Here is a 12354-nt window from a genome sequence, read left to right as displayed (position 1 = left end):
GTGAAATTACATTTTGTTGGTATAGCATTCAATCCTTCGCCCTTGGGGCGAAAAGATGCACAACAAACACTCAACTACATCTGTGAAGACACGTTTCACTTTCGGGTTATACCGATTCCTAAGACGGAAGGATTAGCCACGTTTTTTTTTTTTAGTTCTCTCTATAATAAGAGGTAATTTTGCTATATGCGGTGATCCCTTTCTGGAGGGAGTATGCTGTGTGGCGGAGTAGTTGAACGGGTCCCGGTGAGGAGCGATGGGTCGCAGGTTCGAATCCCTGGTCGTGCGCTGCGGGAAAATTTTCTTCTGAACTCTTTTTCTTTGTGGCCTAATATATATATATATATATATATATATATATATATATATATATATATATATATATATATATATATATATATATATATATATATATATATATATATATATATGAGTTGTTTTTTTAGACAAGACAGATTTTTTTATAAAAAGCCTATGACAGTAATGCTCTTGTCGTTTTCGCGCACGCATTCCACGTCGAGGCGCAAGAACATTGACGCAGTTAAAGTGACACTGTTGCCCCTAATTAACAAGAACTCTTGAATTAACTTTTTTTATTATTGACTTGACGGCAGGTGTTTATATTACGAAGTTGTAGTGCCTACCTATTTTTTACAAATCACAAAAGTTGCCCGTAGTTGGAGATATTCTTCATCGAATGTCCAGGGTGAAATCGAAACTGATCACGCAAAGCGGCCACGGAGCGTGACCGTTCTGTTACGTCAGACTGGAAGTACCCGTCACAAGGGAGCGACGAAATTTGAATGAAAGCGCGCCGCGGCCGTATGTTTTCGTGAAGGAGGAGGAAGGAAATGAAGGAAAGGCAGGGAGGTTAACCAGACGCGCGTCCGGTTTGCTACCCTACGCTGGGGGGAAGGGATGAAGGGATTAAAAGAAAGAAAGAAGAGGGAAGAAGGCACTGTCAGGGTACATATGCACCTGTCCATTGAATGCCGGTCGTTTAAGCCGGTCGATTTTAAAAACAGCAGTAATGCTCGCGTCGCTTTGCTGGCCTGCGATGCGTAGGGCCACGATCCGAGGATCTTCTCTTCGGAAAACGGTCTGTCGTCTAACTTGTTCAGCGCATCGCGCAGAACGTTTCGTTCGTTCACAAAACGTCCACAGAAACACAGTAGATGTTCTATCGTTTCGTTGCTATTGCACGAGTCACATTTTGAGGTGTCTGCCATTCCTATGCGAAAAGAGTACGCCTTCGTGAAAGCTACTCCTAACCACAGGCGGCACAGCAAAGTTTCGTGAAAAGCTGCAAGTCATCAAGCTTGTGCCCGCGCATCGCCATTTTTTCGCTCGTGGTGTTTGTGCTTATCTGTTCCTTTCGAACTTTGTACAAGAAAACCGCGATACCAGCCCTTTTTTTTTGTCTTTCAAGCATAAAACTCAGGGGCTGCCACTTCGGCGCTTCTTGCAGACGCGCGAAATAGTTATTCTCGCCTCTTTATAGTTTAAGAAAAGAACACATAAGCACCACCCATCGCACACGAACATTAAGCTGCTTACTTGTGTATTTCAGAATGCTTGCCGATTTTTCTGGCCAGATTCTGCTTCTGCGCGCGTTCATTTCGAATTTCGTCGCTTCCCTGTCACGTGTCGTCGCGGTGTTGCGCCGCACTTTGTGCGCGTCGGGCGCGATCATTTTCGATTTCGCCATTGAAATTCGATTGTGCATGTCTCGAACTACGCGCAACTTTCGTGATTTCTAAAAAATTGGTGTGCCGTAAATTGGCACACACTACAACTGTCTAATATAAACACTTGCCCTCAAGTCAATAATTAAGAAGTTAATGAACGAGAAATAGTGGTAACAGTGTTATTTTAACTGCGGCAGAGCTTTTCCGCCTCGACGTGGAGTTCATGTGCGAAAACGGCAAGGGCCTTACTGTCATAGGATTTTTATAACAAATCTGTATTGTCTAAAACGCACACACACACACACACACACACACACACACACACACACACACACACACACACACACACACACACACACACACACACACAGAGACACACATATATATATATATATATATATATATATATATATATATATATATATATATATATATATATATATATATATATATATATATATATATATATATATATACACGGAACCAGCCGAGAGTGTCCATATCATAGGCGTGCGCAGGGTTCCCCTTCAGGGGAGCGCCCCCCCCCCCCACTCCCTATTAAGTCAATTTATGGGGCAGACTTTGCGCCCCCCTCTTCTTAGGTGACTAGGGGGGCAGCCGCCTCTCTGCCCCCCTCTGCGCACGCCTATGGTCCATATAACTGCTTTTGCAATAAAATTTTCTTTATTTGGTCATTTTTGTTCCAGGACCCTCGTTCATGGACAACACCGACTACTCAAGAGCTCGGATTGGCGACTCAGCGGATGTTTTCGACAAGGAAGATCTTTCGGCCAGCGTAGCGCTGAGACAGGAATTCCGGGAGACGTGGGTGTTCGACGAAGGAACGATTGGGTAATCGATCGCAGATCCACAATCTTTGCATGCTGGGAGCTGGTCAATGAAACCAGATGAACTTTGATCTCATTTCGTGCATGATGTTCGATGAAGGAATGGTTGGGCAATCGATTAGGTAATCGTTTCATTAGATGACGATGACGATACGCTCAGCGCCTCAACGTGGTCTCCCCCATCCTTTGCAGGGACAGCGGCTGGTACAACCAATCTTTCACTCTGCCGGACAGCATCACCACGTGGTCTGTTCAGGCAGTGGCGGTGTCGCCTCGAGGGGGCGTTTGCGTCGCAACACCCATCGAGATTGTGGCCTTCAAAAAGATGTTCCTGCAAGTCACCTTTCCATCGACGGTCGTCAGGAACGAGCAGGTCGACATCGTGGCGACGCTGTTCAACTACGACGATAAATCGCACAATGTGAGTGTTGACGTCGTGCGCAATTAATTGCGCTTTCAATCGAAGCCTTACCTTTGTGAACAGGGAAAGTGGTATTTTGTCAACAATGTTGCGATCAGACAGTGTCAACAACTGCTACAAGGACAGTTGTAGATTTTCTTAAGAGCACAAGACTGGGCTCCAGACTGTGGCGAAACCGCTATGTTATGTGGTTATTGTATATACGCACCACTTCTTCCTTTCCTCTCGTCACTCTCTCTCTCTCCCCTCTTCCTTCTCCCCTGTGCAGAGTAGCAGGCTAGAGCGCACAGGCTCAGGCCGACTTCTCTGCCTTCCAATAAATAAATTCTCTCTTTCGCTCTCGGTTTCGCTGAGCCTGCTGGTGCTGCTAACAGCCGTATCCACTTCCGGTCACTTAATTCACTTCTGCTTTCCGCTTCCGCTCACGGCACACCTAAGGTAGTAAATACACTTCCGGTCATTCATTTTACCTTGGGTTTCTGTTTCTGGTTCATTCGGTTCATATCCGGCTTTCACTTCCGGTTTCACCGCACTTCCGATCATTAATTTGGCTTCACACTTCAGCTTCCGGTCTCCTAATTCACTTCTGGTACCCACTTCTGGTCCCAGCGCACTTCCAGTTGTTTAGCAAGGAAGGCTAAACTATAGGAGAGTGCAAACCTAAGGAAATAGTTTAGTTAAGGTAGGCCAAACTACTGGATGTGGGAAGATAAGGAAATAGTTTATCTAAGGAAGGGTAAACTACTGGAAGCTAAAGAAAGAATCCTCTCGACAGTGTCAACTGAAATTCGTTGAAACTCTACCAATCTTTCGAAATCTCGTGTTCCTTTGGATGTGCAGCCCATTGAGTTACGCTACGAATTTGCATTGAAGTTCAACAGATTGGCAAACGAGCGATCTCCAAAAATGTCTTGGCATAGACATCCTTCGATTTTTAATAAATATGTGTCCGCCCTCTCTCTCTCTCTCAAATGAAAATGAACTCGAGATAAAAAAAGTTCTGCAGCATTTAACACTCTGTAACACTTGAAGGCGAAAGCCTGCATGGCGCATACGTTAGCCCTCCTTTGACCAAGCGATGATGACATTATCGTGTGACGTCATGTGGCTACGTCGTCATATTGCCACGTCATCCGAGACCATACAGAGTCTCGTCATACAGAGTCATCCGACACCTGAGCGACGAGAACTACGAGGTCGTTCCCGACAGTGATTGAAGTTCCAGTCGCCGGAAGCATTCACCCGAAGTCATGCATGACGTGCGGATGAAACCGTACGTATGAGCAGCTAACTCTGGTTGGGTGTCAGTGCATATGTGTGCGCTTTTCTCAGTAGAGGTCCTAGGCCTCGCATCGGCATGATGCCTCCTGCGGAGGGAGTCAAATGCTCTTCAAAAGCTGAAGACGACAGCCCAAATTGTTCTATTGTTTAGTTTTTGACGCACCAACAAATTTCTAGAGTACACAACTTAATTTTCATCAAGCGGCCGTGACACAACCTTCCGTTAAATACGCATCAGTGTCCTGGTATCCTTAAACATTCTGAGCGTGGAGTTCGCCGAATATTAAATTTGATTTCTTGCCACCTGGAAGCTTAGAGTCTCAGATAAAGGTCAGACGCAGCGGTCAAAACACTCCGGCAATAATTTGATAAGAACAAAATCGAGAAACAGTCAGACGCAAGATGCTAAGAAGTTCAACAAGGGTGACTATTCCATTCCTGAGGGATGTGTAGAATGGCACCCGGAACATCTCGCGCGCTCAATGTTCCCTAATAAGCAATCTTGCTTTTGGCAAAGCTTGCTACTTACATGTACGCGAAGTCATGTATATTTTCTGAAATAAAACTTGCGATAAGTATTTGTTAGGAACATTCTGTGGACCTGGAGATTACGGTAAAAATGCTTCATGTATAAAGCGCTTAGTCACTTATATATATGCTATTGTCCTTGTTGCATAGTCACTGTACATATGTGTTCGTAGCGTCCTACGATGAAATAACCTTTTTCTAAACACTTCAAAGACAGCATACCGCTCTCCTGTATTAGAGTATGTAGTACCACAAACGCCCGATAAAAAAAAAAGTGCGGCCCGCTGTGTGCCCAGAAAACAGTGGGAGCTGTCACGTTGAACTTATTGCCGCTGTGGCGCCACAAGACGGGTCGCAACCAGGTGGTTTAAAGAGCGCACGAGTGTCTTTGGGTTGCGGGTTTTCTTAAGCAGCCTAGAACACTCGGCAAATATGGGATCATGTCATCAACGGTCCTCTGGATGCACTATTTTCTTCGGAAGCAAGAATATCTTATTTTATCATAAGAACTTTAATTATTTCAATTTATGTCATAATTACTACAATACAGTTAAAAAGGCAACTAATGATTCTTATGCTTTCCTTGGCCTAATGGTCTGTAGCATTCAATTGATACGTTAGGTGGGCAACACAGACGGTCATCCTCACATGAACTCGCATGCATATTTTTTTTTCTACTTTGCATCCCCGAATGCTTATGTATCAATGTCGAGTAGCAACGGTTCCAAACACTCGTCACGTCTTTCTTCTATCCGGACAACAGGCCGAGATCTCCCTGTACGGAGTTCCAGACTTGTGCATCGCGTCGAAGCATCCTCGTCTGCCGCACAAGAAAAACCTCCGAGTGGAGAAAAACTCCGCCGGCAGCGTCAGCTTTCCCGTGGTCCCCTTGCGACAGGGCACCTTTCCCATCACAATTCGCCTTCGAGGTAGTGGCAGTAGTGAAGATGTCAAGAAGACGCTCACAGTCGTGGTAAGCATAATCCTTCTCAAATTCTTTCCGAAGTACGGAGAATAGGAAAAAAATGCAGTTTCACCGCAAGGGCGAAGCAATAATTATCGTTACTTCGATGATTGATCGTCACCATATAGTTAGCATACCATATTTCTCGTCTACTGCAGGCTCGCAATCAATTATTCCCAGAACAGCAAGAGATTGGAATCACTTACCTGCCCTAATAACTGATGTAGCTGATCCAACTGCATTTAAAAATGCCCTATCAAGCCTACTGTAGGATTTTACGTTTGTTTATTCCACGTAATTTACTTTGCTAGATGCTTGTAGTTTACTTCACTAGATGTTCGCTAATGTCCTTTTGAAGATTTTGGTAATTATTATGCATAATGCTTCCATTTTATTGGTATTATTGTTCAGGCTTTTTTGCTATGTATAACCACCCTGCCCCCCCCTCCTCTTCCATGCATTATACACTAAGGGTAGTAGAAATGAATGAATGAATGAATGAATGAATGAATGAATGAATGAATGAATGAATGATGAATGAATGAATGAATGTGATGACAACGAATTGAAATGTTATACGAATAAAGGCTAGCAGTTTAGTCCTTTAGGAAACGCGGCCGCAGGAGCGAGTGAAATGACCTTCGTGCGTTCTGTGGATTCAACGCAAACTGTCACGATGAGAGCAAAGCGCGTGCAAAACTATGAGCCATCTGTTGAATCCCCCTCTAGAGATAAGTGCGCGAGCACAGGCGACCGTGCCCTGCAAGTCAAAGTACGGACGCCCTCCGGCTCCTATATCCGTGCGGCCCGACGTAAGACGGCGGGGCTGCACCGTTTAAGGCGCGCCATCTGGCTCTTTGCGGATGATAGTAAACGAGCCTCGGCGACGTTGAGGCGCCTCCGAGATGTGCGTAACGCCAACGGTGAACGGTGTATGCAAATAGCTTGCCGTTAGTATGCTGAAGGTTGTATGCGTGGTCGCCGAGTGGCTTAGCGCATCGCGCCGCGGAGCGAGAGTCGCAGGTTCGATCCCCCGTTCGCACGCTTCGGAAAATAAATTTTTCTTCTGAACTATTATTCTTTGTGGGTTTTATGCATATATACATACCTATACATATACGGAACGGCACCGCGGCAAAAACCTGCTAAGAGAGTCCATATAATTGCTAGCGCAATAAAGAAGTCAGTTCCGCTACAGGGGGGAAAGAAGAAATGCAATATCAACAAATTTTTTTTGCAGCCTGAAGGGACACCCGTTGAGCAGAGCTTCTCCGTCACAGTTGATCCAAGCAACGAACAACGTCGGCGAAAGAGAGCCGTTGTGACAAGGGCGTACAGAGGTCAGTAGTACTGCGTGCATTTTCTTATCGTTGAGTGCACTGGTGCTTGAAAGAGGGCCCAGTATAGGGCCGTGTGCTAGAAGCTCATTTCTTGCACCCTTTAAAGGGCACATGCATATCACTTTGTATATACGCACCCGCCGCATGCCCCCGCACACATGCACCCGCACACATGTGAAATTAATATCTCATATTATGGTCGTAATGATGGGCTTATTTTCCGTCTTCAGATGTCTTGGAGCAAGACGACCAGCTACAGCTGATAACGATAACCCCACGTTATCCTCATAACACGGTACCGGACACTGAATCGTGCACTGTTTCGGTCATAGGTAAGTGCGCGGGCCTTACGTCGTTGCTACCTCGAAATTTATTGACATAACTGATTGATTAGGCTGATCGTTGTTTCGTTTGCTGTTACCGTTTTACTCGGGATAATGCTGTTTTTCTTGAATTTAAACAATGTTCCCCCCACATAATGCCCTTAATTGGGCGTCTTAGGTTAAATCAGTGGAGGCCTTATTTAAACCAATTTTTTTGTCATTGTGCTTGATGATGATGCTAGATATTTCCCAGAAAGCTTCACACCGATACAATTTGCAATGTCAGCAGAAAAAAGTAAAGCGTAAGAGGAAAATTTACGCAACTTTTTTTAGTAATAATAACTGTGGGGGTTTAACGTCCTAAACCCACGATATGATTATGAGGAACACCTTAGTGGAGGGCTCAGGAAATTTCGACCACCTGGGCTTCTTTAACGTGCACCGAAATCTAATTACACGGGCCTCTAGCATTTCGCCTCCATCGAAATGCGGCCGCCCCGGCCGAGATTCGATCGCGCGACCTTCGGGTCAGCGGTCGAGCACCGTAACCACTAGACCACCGTGACGGGTAGCTTTCTTTAAATCAGGAACCAAACTTGATCTATGTGATTTTGTTTGTAAGGGTACCTGAGAGATAATCATTTGTTTTTGTTTTGTTTCTTCACGTGATATCGCAGGCAGCGAAGCGGCTTCAGTCGGAGGAGCGTCTATCGCGAACGTCGAGTCTCTGATATCGATGCCAAAGGGATGCGGAGAACAGACCATGATGATCATGGCACCGGCACTCTACGCGCACAAGTATCTAAAGGTGAAGAACATGCTGAACGAATCCGACAGAGGCCACGCTCTGAAATATCTGCTCGAAGGTAAGCCACACATCAGGGGTCCTGCGGGCCGCATGCGGCCCCAGGACCTCTTGCTAGCGTTCCGGCCCACACATGACTGTCTTCGTCCCATAATTCTTCAATACCTTTTAACAGCGAAGCTATTTGCGGTATCGATAACTTGTGCTCCGTCGTTCACAAATTTCTCAGGGGGGTATGCGCCACAGGAATTGGGCAAGCCCCACTACCGAGTACAGAAGGTGCGAGCGTTAAACGAAAACTCAGCTCGGCGAAGTGGAGCACGTGATACACTTGAAAGAGAGAGAGAGAGAGAGAAATAAATAGAAAAAGGGAATAGAGAGAGAGGAAAAGAGAGAGAGAGTGAAAGAAAGCGATATAAACAAAGAGACAGAAAAAAATAGAGAGAAATAAAGGGAGTAAGGGCATAGAAAGATAGAAAGACAGAGAAAGACGTAGAAAGAGATGGAAAGAAACAGACACGAAAAAAAGATAGAAAAACAGAGAGAAGGACAGTAAGAGAAAGAAAGTAAGACAAAGAAAGAGTGAAATAAAGAGAAACAAAGAAATATATAGAAGAAAGCAGAGAGAGAGAGAGAGAGATAGAAAGAAAAAAGAAACGATACATAGAGAGAGAGAGAAAGGGAAGAAATAAAAATAAATACAGAAAGAGCAAGAAAGAGAAACAAATAGATAGAAAGAGACAGAAAGAAATCGACAGAAACATACAACAAAGAGAGAGAAAGAAAGAAAAAAATAAAGAGAAACAAGGAAGGCCATTCAGCTCCGCTCTCCCTTCAGACTTGGAACCACTAGTGCGAAACTGCCGTACTTTTTCTTTTTTTTTTTTTTTCAAATAAATGTGTTCATGGACTACACAGACGTGACTTGTCTCAAGAATTCGTTTCGTGCGGCACCCTATGCGGTCGCCATGTGTTAGAACATAACCGTCGAACAAAACTCCATATTTCAGAGTAGGGGTCCAGGTTTCAGTCATTCTGGAGGTCAGTATCGATGTGCTTCTCGAAACTTGACGTCGATACTCCTTCATAAATTGCCCATATATGAGATACGGGAAAGACCTTCTTTTCAAGTGGCAACGTTTGCTGACATTTTGTTCTCTCCCCCCCCCCCCCCTCCCTCCATTCCCACTCCAACTTTCTTCACTGTCCCGGACTAAATTTCGTGAGTGCAGCCTAGTAGCTGAGGTGAATTGGAGACCCCTGCCATACACAATCCTCATTACTCTACAAAAAACGTGGAAGACATGTGCAAACTGTAAAGAAACAACTTCAACAAACGTTGCATCTAAATGTACATTCTGATGTAAGAAAGCCCTAGCCAATCAATTCTGTGCGTGGCACTTTTGCCTATCATTCTTTTTTTTTTTGGTGCCACGTGGATATTCAACGACCTGCTTCAAAACCAAGAGAAATGTGGTGTATGAAAGTAGACTGTTCAACTATCGCCCTTCCACTCTATGTGTCTATCCCTTGTGTTAGCCTTCCTTTGCGCTTGTTCCTAATATGTGTAGAGCTGTTTGAAACAAACGTAGCTCTGAAGTACGGAACACACAGATTATCCTAAGTTCATGAAAGAATCCTACGTGATCTGCTTTGTTTTCGGCTTTAGAAAAAATTTCAGGTGCATAAAAGTAGCAGCACAGTAAGTATAGGGTATTTTGCCATGTTGTGGTCCCTGAAATCGATTCCGCGCAGGATACGGGCGCGAGCTGAAATTTCGAAACGAAGACGGATCGTTCGCCGCTTTCGAGAAGAGGCCTGGGAATGTATGGTTAGTCCACTACGTCACTGACCAATTCTTCACTTACGTTTCACATGCACGGACGTGACTACTTAGGATGCATTGGTCTTGGCAGGTTGACCGCATTCGTGCTCAAGGTTTTCTGCGAGGCCCGAAACGTCATCGACATAAGCCCTGACGTCATTGAGAAGGGACTGTCGTGGCTTTCGGGGCAGCAGCAACCCGACGGCAGTTTTCGAGAGCTCAACCCCATTTTACATCGAGAAATGCTGGTAGGTATTTCAATATACTACGCAATGTACTACCACTACGCCTAGTGTTGCTTGTTTCTGCAATGTGTATGTGTGCGGAAACGGGCAGTAGAAGCTTCTTAGGTATGTATTTGGATAGTACTAATGTGGCCGACCTTCCGATATGTGTACAATTAATAAAAATAACTCATTTAACAGCGGAGCTGCTCTAGGGCTGGGCCTGACGACAGATGAGTGTCTGTCGTGTCACGCTCCGGTTCCCGGATACATTCATAGATGGCGTAACTGCCTCGGTCGCGGTAGAGTTCCTGTATATGCTACCTTTAGGTAGCAGAGTTGCGCATAGGTCCGGCTAGCAACCACAGCTACGCGGTGAAGTAGCACTCCGTTTGTGTAGGCGACATGCCTATTGTGTCGGCATTTAACATGTCCGGCGTGTCGAAGACCGGCGATAAGCATTGATTATAGATGACTAGTGTTAATGCAGTTCGCTGCAGAGGCGGCGTCCAAAAATACAAAAATTGGCCCGAGCGCCAGCTTCTCCGCAATGCATGGTTGCTAGCGGCGTTTGGAAGACAGATGCGCAACTCTGCTACCTAAAGGTAGCATATTAGCATACAGTAACTCTGGTAGCATACAGTAACTCTGCTACCTAAAGGTAACTAGAGTTACTGTATATGCTACCTAAAGGTAGCATATACAGTAACTCTAGGTCGCGGTAGATTTACTGTATTGGTAGAGTTACAGTGACTCTAGGTCGCGGACAGAGCGGTATTTCTTGGTGGCGTTGGCCGGGGAGGCGCGCCGAAGAGGCGGTAACCAATGCTAGGCCGCGCTGGCCGCGAGTGGGAGAGGCGCGTTGGAGGCGAGGCGAGCGGCTATGTGTATGAGAGTTGGGGGTCTATGTTCGCCACGCCCTTTTCCGAATATGGGCAACGCTACTCGTACGGAAGAAGTCGTGAGTGGCAGAGGGTGTTTAACTGTCTCGACAGCTGGCACTGCGTGGAACTGGCTTTACATTTTTTGTTGCCTGTGGCTCTTCTTGATGGGTCCTGACTTGCCACATGTATAACTCCGTTTAAAGATTCGCATTGACTCTTTTTGGAGATCATGGTACTCTCTTTGTGGAGTCGTGGGAGGTGCGACTCTCTAAAAAAACATGTATCTTTAAAGATAGTTATATATGTGGCAAGTCGGTACTCAACAAAACGAGTAATAAGTAATCTTTTTTTTCATTTTCATACTTTTTTAGAATGTTGGATGTATCTCAGATGGGACAATATATACGTCGATTTGAGTGTCACATTTATTAGGATCTTTTACGGTGAACCGGTAACCAGGCCGGAGTTGGGCCAGACTTAGATACACATAGCGGGACCAAGCAAGACAGGCGACGCTTAACAATGTTTCGCGGTACCCTGTGAGCGCTTCCCACGGAATGTTTCGCATTAATAAAGGAACGCCCCGCGAACCTGCACAAAGCTTTTATCTCCTTTTTCCTGTACATCTAAAGCAGCGTGTTCATTCAAGTTCAGTCTTGGTCTATTGGATCAAACCATCGCTATTCTCCATGATTCACCAATGCGCAGGGAAGCGTTCACGGAGCAACGGCGATGACTGCATTTGTTCTGCTCACGTTTCAAGAATGCGCGGCTGCATCAGCTCCTGTGGCTCAGGTGAGCTACACAATAAGTTGTTAATCGGGACAATCGCGAGGGATAAAATGTGGGTTTTGAATTTGGTAGGTATTCAGCACATCAGATAAGTTACACGATCCCTTCTGCATTTGCCTAACACGACTCGAAGGCGAATGCCATATTCATTTTCTTCTCAGTCGAATGTACTGTCGTGCCCCCCTCCCCCCTTCCGAAAGCTTTCTGCCCCCAATGTGCTTTTGCACTGCCTCCTGGATCAGAGGCGTTAGAGGCATTCTGAACGTCACGTGGTTTTGCAGTACGGTGCCTCCGGGATCGGCCCACCTTGGACCAAGCGGCGATGTCTAATGATGACGTCATCATGTGACTTCACGTGATGTGATGTCATGATGGCGTCACAAATTTTGCCAACCCCCGGCGTCATGATGGCGTTATATGGTGACGTCATC

General features: G+C 45.5%; 1 protein-coding gene across 1 annotated transcript in view; it reads left to right on the top strand.

Annotated features, from left to right (window-relative positions):
* The window catches only part of LOC119407257 (complement C3-like), a 67385-nt gene that overhangs the window by 29146 nt on the left and 25885 nt on the right, over positions 1-12354 (top strand). Inside the window, exons 18-26 of the mRNA XM_049420022.1 lie at positions 2396-2540; positions 2729-2957; positions 5530-5739; positions 6971-7070; positions 7301-7402; positions 8071-8259; positions 9954-10029; positions 10115-10271; positions 11840-11926. Of these exons, the coding sequence (XP_049275979.1) occupies positions 2396-2540; positions 2729-2957; positions 5530-5739; positions 6971-7070; positions 7301-7402; positions 8071-8259; positions 9954-10029; positions 10115-10271; positions 11840-11926 (1295 nt within the window). The remainder of the gene's footprint in view (positions 1-2395; positions 2541-2728; positions 2958-5529; positions 5740-6970; positions 7071-7300; positions 7403-8070; positions 8260-9953; positions 10030-10114; positions 10272-11839; positions 11927-12354) is intronic.

Source organism: Rhipicephalus sanguineus, chromosome 10 (genome assembly GCF_013339695.2).
Source record: "Rhipicephalus sanguineus isolate Rsan-2018 chromosome 10, BIME_Rsan_1.4, whole genome shotgun sequence".
Taxonomy (NCBI): Eukaryota; Metazoa; Arthropoda; class Arachnida; order Ixodida; family Ixodidae; genus Rhipicephalus; species Rhipicephalus sanguineus.
Note: the sequence above shows the minus strand (reverse complement) of the source record. Positions and strands in the feature narration are given on the sequence as shown.